This window comes from Neomonachus schauinslandi, chromosome 2 (assembly GCF_002201575.2).
Source record: "Neomonachus schauinslandi chromosome 2, ASM220157v2, whole genome shotgun sequence".
In the NCBI taxonomy this organism is placed as follows: domain Eukaryota; kingdom Metazoa; phylum Chordata; class Mammalia; order Carnivora; family Phocidae; genus Neomonachus; species Neomonachus schauinslandi.
In genome coordinates this window covers 111,394,632-111,409,854 of record NC_058404.1, presented here as the reverse complement: position 1 = coordinate 111,409,854, position 15,223 = coordinate 111,394,632, and the positions used below count along the sequence as shown (strand labels likewise).

The 15,223-nt window shown below is 36.0% G+C and overlaps 1 protein-coding gene across 1 annotated transcript in view; it reads left to right on the top strand.

The window, feature by feature from the left end:
• Positions 1–14,236, top strand: part of FAM241A (family with sequence similarity 241 member A) — a 40,583-nt gene extending 26,347 nt beyond the window's left edge. The window contains exon 2 of the mRNA XM_021684482.1: positions 13,167–14,236. Within this exon, the coding sequence (XP_021540157.1) occupies positions 13,167–13,412 (246 nt within the window). The 3' untranslated portion in view covers positions 13,413–14,236. The remainder of the gene's footprint in view (positions 1–13,166) is intronic.
• The last annotated feature ends 987 nt before the right edge of the window (positions 14,237–15,223 follow it).

Sequence of the window (15,223 nt, the reverse complement as noted above, 5' to 3'; positions counted from 1 at the left end):
TAGTACATAATCTTGCCAGGTGCTCTGGTTAATGCAGTAAGGAAAAACATTATTCTAGGATTTAATCTTTTAATTAATTGGTAAAGTACTATTTATTAGTGTTCTTCATATTGATTTTCCTGGAATGCAGTAATTGGGATCTTCACTGTTATTTGTTTGGTTACATCTTGCCTATTTTCAATATTCATGCATTAATCCTCTTGGAGAGGAAGTCTTCTCCATTTAAGAGGCTATCCTTGACCCTGTCCCCAAATTTTCCGTCTTATCTAAAAATTTAGGTTTTGGCTTTATAAATGCTCAGTGCATACTTTATGGCCAAGCTATACAGAAACGTTTACATACTGAGGTTTAAAATGGGAATAGTATTACCTAACTGGTAGAGTGCCATAGTTCTGGAATCAGTCCAAGATTCAATCTTCGTTCTTCCATATACTATTTATATATTATGTATCTCTTTTTGAGTGAGTAGTCTCAGACACATAATACACCTTCCCCATAAGGTTATTTTGGATATTAAATAGAATAACATAGGAAACAGGCATATAGCGGGTATTTAATACAATGTTTGTTACCTTAAGCCATAAATGTGAGTGGGGAGGATGCAGAGAACAGAGGGATGTGACCAGAATAGAATTTATTTTAGGGGACAGTTAGAAAGTAGGCTGAATTAGTAGATTGGTTACATAGAATACTTCGTAAGGTCTTATAATCTAGATGGAAATGTCTAAAATATGGCAGACACTGAGAATTAAAAAGTTAAGAGGGAAAAACATGATTTTTGCTGATTTGCTACTTACAGCCCATTGAGAAAGATAAACATAAATTAGATAACCACACAAACAAAACACAAAATTCATCTGATGTAAGGATAGCTATGTGGTATGACAAGAGCATTTAACAAGGAGATTTTTCTAGCAGAGGTCAGGACTGACTTTCTTGAGATCTGAAGAATGAATAGGAGTTGTTAGATGAAAAGAAGAAGGTAGAACATACCGGGCAGAGGAAATAACTTTTAAAAAGCTTTGGGTCAAGAAAAGCAAGCAAGTATGAGAGATGCAAATTAGGACAGGGAGGGGAAAGTAAAGAAAGTGAAGGAGGGAACAAAGTATAAGATGAGGCTGAGTGAGAAAAGCAAGTAGAATCATGCAGGAAGAATTAGGTAGATTAGGGAGAAATGGATTCAGATGTCAGAATCAACAGGACCTACTGATAAATTGGATGTAGGAAATGAGGAAAAGCATTTTGCAGATCATTCCGAGGGTTCTGGCCTATAGAAACTAAGGATGGATTTCATTCCTGACAATCTGTTCATTGAATGAAGGCCAGTTTTGAGGAGGGAAATCATGTGTTTGGCCTTGGATGTGTTGAATATTGAAGTATATTCAAGATATTCAAGTGTAAATGTCAAGAAGGCAATTGAATATATGGGTCTAATGTGCAAAAGAAAGGTCTGAGTTGGACATAATATTTAATTGATTTATTGATAGTAAATATAACTAATTTTTAGGGAAAAATGTGGAGTGAAAAGAGATGAGGGCTTGGACCAGAGATTGATGGCAATATTTAATAGCTGTGTTGAGGATGATGAACCCACAAAGGAGACAAAGACATAACCAGATGGAGTAAAGTAGAACCAGGAGAATGTGATATCATAAAATGCAAAAGAAGAGAAAAAATGGTCATCATAAATGCTACTTAGGAATGGAATAAATGAGAACTGAAAAATGCCTATTTAATTTATTTATATGACAGTTTATTGGCAACCTTTTCAAGAGCTGTTTTGGTGGTGTAATGGGGACAGAGCCAGACTGGAATAGGATGAGATGTGAATGGATAGAGTAATTATCCATGGATCTCTTGACCTAAGAGCTTTTGTTCAGGACTGTTTTTTCAAGGGTATTTGTTGTTAAGTGAACAGACTTGGAAGATAGGGACACTGTCTCCTTCTGGAACAGAGAGCAAATTTGTTTGCTGTCCAGTGTAATAAAGATAATGTCTCCCTCTGGGACAAAGGTCCGGCAGGTTTGCCTGTAGCCCATAATAGAAGATTAGAGTCCTCAAAATTCGCAGTTCCTCAGCTGTGTACAAACTCACTGCCTGCAGCATCTACCTGTGCCACTCTGTGTCACCCTGTGGGACTTAGGAGGAAAGGGGAACCAACATCAACATGAAACTCATGCCGCTTCATGTGGCCTGAGTAATAAAGTCCTTTGCCTCTAACCCAAACATCTTATGTCTTCTGCCAGCATCCATGAAACTGTGATAGGCTAATTTGTTAACTTGCAAGTAGGATAAAATATCAGTCTCTTAGAGGTCTTGGTAACCATGAAAAAAAAAATGGAAACAAGCCAAGTGAATTGTTTCAAACAGTTGGGCTATGAACAAGAAGAAAAGACAAGGCAGAATTAATAGAGGATGTGGCATGGAGGGAGTCTTGTATTAAAGAGTAAAGATCTAAGCATGTAGAAATACTGATGAAGGGCCAGCTGAGAGGGAGAGATTGAATATATATGAGACAGAGGATAATGGTAGAGGGATAATCTAAGGTAGGAAAAGAGCCTACATATAGGTAAGAGGAATTGGGACAAAGAAGGGGAACACTTCCTTGTTTCTTTATGTGTAACAAAAAAGAATACAGAGAAGAGGGACATAAACTGAAGTAGGTTGTTACATTTAGTATCACAAACTTAAGGAAGCTCTTTTCTGACTGCTTTTCTTTTCCCTGAGAAGTAGGAGCTCAGGTAATTTGCTGGAGGAGGGGGATAGAGAAAGAGAGAAGCAGAGGTTTGAAAGAGAGAAGAGGTCTGAAAGTCTGTGAAGGGAGCAGAAAAAATGAGCTGAGCAGAGAAATGAAGTAGGAATGCAGGGTGTTTGAAGATCTGTTTGGGGGCTAGTGGTCAAAAACTAGTGGTACCAATATACCCAATGTTATGACTTTCTCTAGCACCACCCAGGTGCGGGCAGAGAAAATAGTTACGTTCCTCTAAAAGTAAGGTTTTGCCCAATAAGACAATGGAGTTGAAAACTTTATTGAAATTCTGGGCCATAGAACTCAAGCTGAATGAGGATAAAGAAGAAGGGAATGGACTCGGCTAGTGGATGGAGGGAAGTTAGAGATCAGTGGACTACAAGCCCAATGAGGTTGAAAAAATAGTCAGTGGGAGTAGTTGAATAAGCAAGGTAAAAGGAGAAAAGGTTGTAGCGAGAAGATTTAGGAGTTGTTCATTCATTCATTAGTTCTGTCATTCATTCAATAAAAACCTCAATTCACAGACTAGTATGTGCTATCTAAAAATTACTTTCCTATTCCTTGGTATGCATCTTGAGATGTATACTTGAGATGTATAAATTTACCTCCCCAGTTATGATTTCCTTAGGTTTGCTTTATTGTGACTGGCTGTCCTTGATAGCTACGGAAGACCAACCAAAAGTAGCAAGGAAAAATCAGCATTTTAGTTTTTACCCTATATTTTCTTGTGTTGTCTGAATATGTATAATAACCATTTATCCATGTGTTCAAATGTAGTTTTTTAAAACAACTTTTAGAAAGTTATATCTAAAAATGCCCACTTGGATAACTCCCATTAATTGCTGTTTTTAATATTATCAATACATTTATCATATTAGTTATTGCTAGTAACAATAAATCCACATTAATGAGGAAGTAGTTGAGCACTATTGTGAAGAACACAGGCTTTGGAATTAACAATACTTACTGTAAAAATGGAGATTAAATGCCGTAAAGAATGTAAAGTACTTAACACAATATCCAGTATATAGTACACATTCAGTTAATAATAGCTATTATTTTTATTGTCATCACCATCATCATCATCATCCATAGTCAGAACTCTTGATTCCAAGTGACAAAATTCAACTCCCCTAAATTTTGCAAAATAGGAATTTACTGGCTCATGTAACTAAAGACCAGAGGTAGATGCACTAGCTAGAGTCTGGTGTTGAAACTATATCGACGATATCATTTCTTGGCTTTACTTTATATTGGCTTCATTTATAGCAAGCTTTCCCCTCATGGTAATAAGATGCCCTGCATCTTACCAGCTAACCAACAGGAGTGAAAGAAAAATGTCTCTTTTTTAATAGTTGCAGCAAAAGTCTTGGGTAGAGGTGTTTCGTTGGCCTATCTTGGGTTACATGCTCATTCCTTAACTAATCATATGTCCAAGGAAATGGAATATTCTGATTGGCCAGGCCTCGAACAGGGGAAGTGGAACCTCTTCAACCAAGACACAGGGACTAAGAACGGATGGGGGATGGTTTCTCCAAAGTTAAATCAAGGGGCTGCTAGCAGGAAAAGGTGGAGTAAATACCAGGCAGGCAAAAACAGCAGATTTCCAATACTGTACATGTAATACTGTGCAGTAATACAAATGTTATACTGCAAACAGGAAAACAGTTGAAAGTGCATTTTCAATTGTCACGCACTCAGCGAAAGCCTGTTTACAGAATGTAGCCTATACTCTTCTTAAAGTGAATAAACAGAGGTCTTGCCATACTCGTGTGCACAGATTGTGCCATAGGAAACATCCCACCTCAACTTCTATATAATTAAATTGTCATAACACTGGAAGAAAAATACAACTGAATTTAATTATCATGAGAAAGATGATCACTAAGGTATTAATTATCTCAAGCAACACGGTACAATAGAAAGAGAAGTAAAAATCACAAGATATAAGGCTACCAAAAATATAGTAGTAATAATAGTTACCATATATTGAATGATCAGTATGTGTATTCTAAAAGCTTTTTACCCATTTCTTCATTTTAGTATCACAACTCTCTTGAGTTAGGTATTACTGTATTCCTTTTATACATGGGGAAACTGAGGGTCAGTGGTTAAGTAATTTACCTTCTATGTGTGCAGAGCAACATTTGAATCTGTCCTAGTTGCTTCTAAAGCCTGCTGTCATTAATAAGCTGAGTGACTTAACCTCTTACTCCTTATTTCTTAAAGTAGATTTTGTTTTAATTATCTTTAAGGATACTTCTCTCTTAAAAATCCTATGATTATGTAAGGGTTCACCTTTAATTTCTCATCATTAATTTTGTGTGTCTATAAGAAGGTTTTGAATCAATTATAACGCCTCTTTATTTTTATGTATGTCTTTAATCATGGACGAAAAAATAATAATATCACTATCTTGGTAAGAACACTTCAGCGTGCATGTCATAGCATTATTGTATGATCATGAAGGAAACTGCGCTTTTGACAAATGTTCTTTCATCAGGACCTCAAATACAAAGAATAAAATCTGGCAAATACACAAAGTGACTGATGTTAGAACAGAGGGAAAAGCACCATCTGAATTTCTGCACTGGTGTACCACTTTCTGTATGAAGTGTTTTGTGTGGTTGGCTTTTTGGTTTTTGTTGTTGTTGTTGCCATATTGCATTTCTGCCAAGTATATCTCCTCATACTTGTTTGGAATCTTTTTTTCCACATTTGAATCTGAATTCTAGTCAATACTGAAAGGGCTATGAAAAATCCACTCAACTGTTGCATGGTTTACATTTTTATATAAGATAAAAATAAAAATTTGAGTAATTTTTTGCTTGATAAACTCACTTTCAATATACTGTAAACTGTGAGAAAAGATGTAAAGCAAAAAAAGATGCCAGTGTTCATTTCACTTTGTTAAATGTATTCATTCTGTGAAAAATGAAAACGTGTTTACATAGCTTTTTTTTTTGCAGTTCAAATATGTAAAATTTACTCTGAAAACTAAGTAGCATTAGACAGAGGCTAGCTATTAATATAATAATAACTGGAGGGAGTATAGTATAGGGATTAATGGAGTGGTCTCTGGAGTAAGAGCTCCTCCATTTACTAAGAATAAGTCAATGGCCAGACATTTAATACCTGTGAAATTTAGTTACCTTATCTGCAAATGAGGGAAAATAATAATGCTTCCACAGCTTGTGGAAAGATCAAACAAGATAAAGTTTGTAAAGCCAGTACCTAGCCCATAGTAGGCACGCAGTTTTAGCTTTTCTACCATATCATTGATAATACTGCCACTTATTACTATTACTCTGAAAATTACAAACGTGAGAGAGTCAAGGACTCAAGATCTCCTCTGTTTATATTACTCTCTACTCTTCAAATACAATGGTTTAGAAATTGAGCTGAGCATGTAAATTTTTTTAATTTTGTTTAATTTTATTATATTATGTTAATCACCATACATTACATCATTAGTTTTTGATGTAGTGTTCCATGATTCATTGTTTGCATATAACACCCAGTGCTCCATTCAGTACGTGCCCTCTTTAATACCCATCACCGGGCTAACCCATCCCCCCACCCCCCTAATTTTTTTTTTTTTTAGAGAGAGAGGGGTGGGGGGGGGGGCAGAAGAAGAGGAAGAGATAATCCAAGCAGGCTCCATGCCCAACATGGATTTAGGGGGTGGGCTCGATCTCACAACCCTGAGATCATGACCTGAGTCAAAACCGAGTCAGATCCTTAACCAAGTGAGCCACCCAGGCGCCCCAAGCATGTACATTTCAGCTAGCAGCTACCATATCTTGTAATCTAGTCTAGAATCTAGAATTTATAAATATTTGAACAAATTCACATCTGTACTCATGGAGGAACAAAATATTTGATGTTACATGTAACTTTTGTTTATTTTTTGTGGGTTTTTTGTTTTGTTTTGTTGCCTAACGTGTTATTATTGTAAAATACTTCTATTGTTCATTCAACAAATACTTATTATGAACCTACAATAGGCCAGGCACAGTGCGATATACTAAGTATTAATGTTAAAATTTATAAGACATGGGGCGCCTGGGTGGCTCAGTCTTTAAGCATCTGCCTTCGGCTCAGGTCATGATACCAGGGTCCTGGGATCGAGCCCCGCATCGGGCTCCCTGCTCCACAGGAAGCCTGCTTCTCCCTCTCCCACTCCCCCTGCTTGTGCTCCCTCTCTCGCTGTGTCTCTCTCTGTCAAATAAATAAATAAAATCCTTAAAAAAAAAAAAATTTGTTAAGACATGGTTCTAGCCATTAATGGCCTTGCCCTTCCTATCAAAGCTGGTGACAGGAAATAGATATATAAAGAAATAATTTTTATAATAAAATATTGTGGTAGGCAGAATAATGCCTCCCCAGAAATGTCCATATTTTAGTCCTTAGAATTTGTGAATGTGATACCTTAAATGGCAAAAGGGATTTTGCAGATGGGATTAAATTTAAGGACTTTGAGATGGGGAGATTATCTGGATTATCCCATTAGGCTAGATCTAATCACATGGGTCCTTAACCGCCGAGAAAGCAGAGAACCTTTCCCTGCTGTGGTCAGAGAGAAAAGTTAACTAAGAAGAATGGTCAGAAGAGCTGCAACATTGCTGGCTTTGAAGATGGAGGAAGGGGGCCAGGAGCCAAGGAATATGGACAGCCATTAGGAGCTAGTAAAGGTAGGCAAATAGATTCTCTCCTAGAGCTTCTAAAAAGAAATGCAATCCTGCTGACATGACTTCTAACCTACAGAACAATAAGGTGATAATTTTTTGTTGTTTTAAGCCACTAAGTTTATCGTAATTTCTTATATCAGGAGTAGAAAACTGATAAAAATACAATAAACTGTCTTTACTTAAAGGATTATATGTGGAGAAATAGAAGAAGATAAGGATCACTTTCCAAAGTTGTGTCAGAAGAGCTAGGAAGACTTTTTCAAGAAGACCCACAAAAGTCATTGTTCCAAAGTGGATCACATGCACTTTCCAAAGCCAGCTTCTGGTAAAGAGAAGTTTATTACTCTTAAGACTTGTCATCTCTGGAGCTGTAGGTGGGGTCTGCCTCACCTGAGGAATGTGGGCTGGAATAGGTTCTAATAAGAAAGAGGAAAGAGGGAATGGATGCTTAATAATTTCCCAAACAGAAATACTGCTAACCTCATTAAAATCTATACATTGCTTTGAAATTACTATAATAAAAATACTTTGGAAAAAAAAGATCATCTTTTGTTTGGCAAGAAGTGAGCAAGGTAGAAAACCTATCAAGATATTGCTCCAGTGCTTGCCAGACACATGATAAATTTTCTCCATTTATTCAACAAATATTTATTGAGTTCCTTCTGTATGCTGCTATTCCCAACACAGCCCCTGCTACATACTGATACTAGAGGATAAGTGGTCAGCAAAAATAGATATTGTCCGTATCCTCATGTACAGTGATAGAGACATTCATCAAATAATCACACACACATCTACACTGATTTAGAATACACTGAAAGAGCATTATATGGTGCTATGAGATTGAGTTGAGGCTTAGGCTGAGGCTAAATGAGGAGCAGGCATTAACTGAGCAAGGGAGGGAGGAGAGTGTTGTTAGGCAGAGAAAACAGCACGTGCAAATCTTCGGCAGACGAAAGCATGGCCTGTTCAAGAAGTTAGAGATCTGTGTGGCTGAAACACAAAAAGGCAGAGGGAGGCTGATGACAGGAAGAGGCCAGAGATCCAGGGAGAACCCAGACTAAACAGGGCCTCCTGGGTCATGTAAAAATTTTGGCCTTAATCCTAAAAGCACGGTGGAGTGATTGGATTTGCATTTAAAAGGATCACTTTGGCTGCTGTGTGGTAGTTTATAGGGGAACCAAGGAATATGTGCAAGAGCAGTTAGGAAACTACTAGAATAGTCAAGGCAAGAGATGTTAATAGATTATTTTGGGATTACAGCAGCAGATGGAATAGCAATATACACAATAAGGAAATATTTAGAAGGTAAAATAGAGAGGATATGTTGATGAGCTAGATGTAACGGGGAGGGATGTGGGAGGAGTCATGAAGGCCTCAGGTTTCTGGCCTTTGGATCTGGCATATGGATGGTGGTATCATTCGTGTAGCTAGAGAGCATTGAAGGAGCACTACTTCCTCACAAACCATCCAGGCTTTTAAAATTTTATTGTAAATAAGAATTTATAAAAATTATTGAATTGAATGCACTTTTGATATCTGCATGAGGCAGACCAGAAAAAGCAAAATTCTGTTAATTGTGGTAGTTTTGTAGCATTACATGTATTTCATTTTATCTACCCTATCCACTACTCAAATCATAATATATTTTTAATACAACTTTCCTAATTTCAATATACTGTATTGCAGTAATTCTATTTAGCTATCCCACCTATTAACTTTGTAAACTTAAAAAAAAAAAAAAGCCTTAAATGCACTAATTGATCGAAAGAAGGGAGAGATCAAACTAATCAATTATAAGCATGCAGGTCTTTATCTCAACTAATGTACCTACAATGGAGTACTGATGGCAGCCCTACCAGAGCTCAAGAGCCAATTGTTAAATTTCTAGGAACCTTGCAAGCTGGTTGTAAGTAGCCTGAAATTGAGTACAGCAGAAGGACTGGCTACAGAAACTGGAAAAAACTATGGAATTGGCAAACAATTCAAATCAGAGATCCACCCACCCCAACTCCCACCCTGGACAAAGCCTACTGCTAAACACTTACCAGCGTACCAATGTTTGTACCTTTTAGAATTATGGTATTTGGGGTGGATGTTATGGATATAGAAAATACTGTAATAAAACTGACTATAATCTCACTGATTTAAAAATGTTGCCTATTTTTTTTTTTCCATGTGCTTAAATGTCTTTCCTTTAGGATTGTTTCAAACCTATCTAATTCTTTGCTGGATATTTTGGATGTTTCCACAGAACTTCATTTGTATATAGGCCACTTTTAGGCATTCTTCTAATGATTTTTACTTTTTCCTCTCCTTTAGATTGCCCAGATTAAGAAGTGCTGCAGTCAAGTGGCAAAATTTTAGTAATTATTGAATCTGATTATAGGTATATAGGGGATCATTGTATTTATTTTTCTCTAATTTTGTGTGTGCTTGAAGTTTTTCATATTAAAAAACGAAGCAGGCTGGAGCAGCCATATCTTGCCCAGACCAGCCCTTCCTGGGTCTTCCACTTCCAGTCTCAATCCCAGCAGGTATTCTCAGATCTAAGAGGATGTGATCCATTGCTGCCTCCTCGCTTGGCCTCTAGGAGTTAGCTAATTCCTTGTTTTGATTTAAGTCTTGCAATACCTACTTCTTCCCTGAAAAACCCACAAGCAGTCTGTAGAAAAATTTAAAGTGAATCTTCAGAAGGAACCATATCAGATTAGGGTACTTTCTTTGTACTACAACCACAAAAATACTGAAAGAAAAAAGTCTTAAAATTCTTCAGTAACAACAGAAAACCCCAAAGTACAATGAGTGCATAGATTAAAAGAAATTGGACAAGGAAAAAAGAAAACAAAAAACTTTAATAAAAAGTAAAAAAAAAAAAGGAGGCCAGAAATGATTATCAACAATACAAGACACTGGAGGAGTAGAGAAAAGTGAGGCACTGGAAGAATTACAAACTAAATCAAGTAGTCTTCAAGTTCTGTCCTGAAGAAGAGAAGGGCTTGATCTCAGGCAAGAACAAGATTTTTTTTTCTTTTATAATGTAGAATATCATCATGGAACACATAAAAGTATGAGAAGCTGAGAAACATAAAATTCACCCAATCACAGCACATCGGTGAGGAATAAACTAGTTTAGAAATGAAACACAAATATTGAGGAAAGGTTAACAAGTAAATTATAATTCAAGAGAAAATTATCATTATCAAAAGGAATCATGTAAATACATTTTATGGATTAGAAAACTGAAGCTCACGAAAGTGATTTGGTCAAGGTCACTCAGTTTAAGTGTTAGAGCCTGGATTTTAACTCTCTGGATTTCAACTCCCTCTACAGCATTTTGTTTTTTCCACTCTTTTTTTTCTTTTTTTTTGGTAGAAATGCAAGTTCAAAACTAATTTTAAAATTATATGTAAATATAATTCAAAAATAATTTTGGCTTAAAATATACTTAACAATGATGCCCCAATAAGTTTCATTTTTCTACTACTTCATCAATGACACTCTGTTCTACATAAATTGTTGTTATAAGGGGAAAGATCACTTTAAAGTCCTATTGAAAATCATTTTATCTGCTATTGCAAATAAAAATTAGATTTTTTTCACTCCCTCTTCCCTTAAATATATACTTTAAATTGTATATATTTAGACTAGATAATAAGGCATTTTTAAAATGAAAAAATATTTTTATTTACATATTGATGGCTGAAATGATCAAGCTTTGGTTTCTACTACAGGAATCTAAGTTTGATTCATGTATTTGAAGAGTGCCTCAAAACTTGCTCCAATTCATTGGCTCTTTTTGGCAGGTGACTTTTGTCTTCTAAGTTTACTTTCCTCTGGTATAGACAGCATACTTAATGGTATTTTACTGCTTTTTACTATGTCAAACCCTATACCTAAAAATTTTTTGTTATATGAATAATTCTCCATCTTGCACCTACAATGAGCTAGTAGGTACTCAGTAAATAATTACTGATTTGAATCATGACTCCTAAATGCAATTAGGTTTAATAAATTACCAGACAATTATGTCACCTACATGACATAGTTTTTCTTTTGTGGCTGTATTAGGGTCTAGTGAGGAGAAATTATATCAATGATTTCAACAAAGATAATTTAAAGAATTATTAATTAGGTGTTTAAGAATGGAAAAGGCAGAAACAGAACAGTAAGGCAGTGATTTCTCGAATGATGGTCACCAGGCAGGCATCATAATCATCACCTGGAAACTTATTAGAAACGCAAATTCTGACTCCAACCCCTAGCCCTGGTTTATGAATCAGAAACCCTGGTGATAGGCCCAACAGCCTGTGCTGTAACAAGCCCTCCAGGGGATTACAAAGTATGCTAAAATTTAAAAATCATGTAGGTAACAACAACTGGAAGCAGCCCCCACTCCTAGGCCTGGCCTGGGGCAGCAAAGAAAGAGGTAGAATTACTAAAACTGAGAAGATTGGGGAAAGGCCCTGTGGAGCTGAAACTCAGACTTTCAAGAACCCATCATTGCTCGCCCAGTTCTGGTGTCTCTGTACTCAGAGCGGGGGATCCCACAGAACTAAGAACAAGATAGCTGAGGAATAGGCACCCACAAGTTGGATCTGGTGTCTCAAGAGGCACATTGAGATTGGTTCTGCAAGTGTTGGGAAATCCCCAAATTGAGATCAGTGGCTGCTACTGGAAGAAATTACTACTACCAGAGTGAAGAACTGTGCTAGAGCAAAACTGACACACCAACAAACCCATCAGGAGCAAACGAGAGCAAATCCCTTTCCTCCTCCAGCTGTGCAATGTCTCATTCACCCCTCTATTGGCAGAGACTAACACGGAGCCAAATATGTTCTAGAATTACAAGGAGTGGTTTCAAGCTGAGAGACAGTAGCTCAATAACTGGCATGAAGGCCTTACTTGTAATAAGAGGTAATAGAAATAGTAAACATTTTTTGATATGCATATTGGGTACACGTGGACATTTTCTTAGGAGCTGATTTCTAGGTGGACTTTTGGACGTATCGTACAAAATTATTCCTATGTGAAAACTCTTTGTCTCTCCTGATGGGGTTAATAAGATGCACTTAGGACATTTCTAGAATTTGGACAAGAAACCATGCAAGGGCCTACACGGAGGTCTCCTTAGCCAAAGCTAAGACTGAAAGATCACAGCAATGATGGCTGAGGAATGCTCAATGGTAGCAACAAGATTTGCTCAAGTCAGCTGAGGCTAGGTTTCTTAAAGTCTCAGTGTCAAGGGAATGGACAAAAAAGCTTACTTACACAAGACAGAGCAATCTGGGTCCCTGCCTCAAAACAGGAAGTTGGTAGAAAAGTTATTTTAAAATCATGGTAAAGAATAAGGACAATACAAACATGATTCCTCATTTAAGCAGCTGTCTTTTATAATCCCAGGAAACTAGAAAATAAATGGAAATGAATCAGCTCCTTCCTTAATCTTATAAATCAGTGTTCTGATAGTTGAGGGTCCAGTGTTGATTCTACAGAAATCAATAAATCAGTGCTTTCCATATTCTTGAAAGGTGGGCACAGACATAGTTGTTCTATATGTTAATCAAAAGGAACATTCCCAAATATTTACTGAATGATTATCAGAATTATGCCCCATACTTTGGGAGAATGATGAGATAGTCGTTATTCTTATGGACCTTCCCCTATTTCTCATTTTATGTTTATGTTTTGTTTTCTGTTTCTTTGTTTTTGTTTTTGTTATAAAGGATATTGAAGAATCACAAAACCACACTGGCGAACCTGTTGGAGATGACTACAAAAAGATGGGAACGCTTTTTGGTGAATTGAACAAAAGCCTCATCGCCATGGGCTTCACAAGGATGTATTTTGGAGAACGAATTGTGGAACCAGTAATAGTCATTTTCTTTTGGATTATGCTGTGGTTCCTTGGCTTACAAGCCCTTGGACTAGTTGCTGTTCTTTGCCTTGTCATTATTTATGTGCAACAGTAAAATACGGCTGAATAAGCTGTTGTTTCACATTTGGTAGCCATATATGTGATTGGTGAAGTTATACATTTCACTACATGAAAGCCGAAAAGTTTGCCTTGTTTCAAATTGTGTGCTGTTTTGTAATTAAATTTATAAGTGGATGTCGTTTCAAATTAAACTCAACTCTTGATTATAACAGGGTTGAATATACATTTTGTAGCTTATTCAAAAGTCTTGTTTTACTACTGTGATCTGTGCCCACTTTTAAACACCCCACCCTATTCCCAAGCCAAATCTTAACACCACCAAAAAGTGAGCAGGGAAAATAACAGGATATGGAATTCAAACCAGGTTGTAGAGAATTCCAATAAAACATTTTAGAAGAAAAAGGATGAAACGAGCTAAAACAAAGTTTTAATGGGAGAATTGTCCCCACCCATACCCACCAAATAACCCCTTATTATTTGGGAAATAACTTGGGTATCTACTGTTCCTGCTCAGCCCAAACCAATATAAATGATAATTACTATACACTACCTTAATACTGTGATGAAAATCAGTAAAGCTAGCACATTTTCTAAAGATTGAAAAGGATATATTTATTATGGCTGATGAAAGTTAAATGTAACTTTTTTATAATGTAATATTTGGGCCTGGAATCACTTCAGTATATCATTTGAAGTTTTAGACAATTTTGGTGCTAATTACCTTTTGTGAATTTTTTAAGTCTCATAAGCCACGTCCATTGCTGGCTGCACCCCATGGTAATGCTATATTTTCTTGTATCTAACAAGTTGTGTATTTTTTTTCTAGAGAGACATTTTCCATGTATTTTTTTCCAGGAATTTACATTTTATAGTTCTTTTATAACAATTATTCTAAGATTTTAAAAAATCTATTTCCTATCTTGGCATGGATTTTTTTCCCCCAAAGTTGATTTGTATTATGGCTAAAATATTTTACTATGCCTTTAAGGAAAAAAAAAAATCAGCTCATTTTCTTTGATATCTGTATAGGAAAGTACAGTATTACAGTATAAAACCAAACGCTTCAGTTTGAAATTTAACAGCCAATTGTAATAATATTCCTCTAAGGCTAAAGCCAAGTCAGTAATTGGCCAGTGATGTTATTAATGTGTTTTAATTCAGCACTTTGGGGTTTTATATTGAAACAAGCATTTCTTTAAATACACTTTGAAAACAGAAAATGGCTTAGTGGTATTTTGGATTTTGTTGAAGAACCTAAAATCTGTACACTTGTGTCTCAGAGACCTTCTATACAGATAAAAGAGGGGTACTAAAGATAATTATCTAGAAATTCAAATTAAATAAGAGGGAAATGGGACAATGGGGTATTTTTATCTTTGGCAGGGTAGTAACTAAAGCATATAAAGTGTTTAATATTCTGCTTTGTAAAGTTTTTACCCAATCCTGTTTAAAAATTTTATTCTATGAGTTCTCAGTGTCTTCCATGCTGAAGCAGAAAACTGATGAAAAATGTTCAACTTAGATTTCTAAAATCAGATAATCCTGAACAAAATTACCAATCAGAGGGCACTAAAAAGTATTGTGGATTTGTATAAATACAGCCCTTTTAAAGTTTGACAAAAAAGAAAAGACTTTGTACTATATCATTGTGTTTTTATTGGGTTTGAAATATTTTTATAAAAACCTTTATGAATTTGGCATAAGGCCAAGTTATTTGAAAAGGTGTCTTCATTTGTACACAGTAGAATTGTGAGGCTTTTAATAGAAGTCATGAGATTTTGTATATCTGCATTAAATATTTAAAAGTACATTCTTTTCTAATGCTACCAAGAATTTTAATTTTCC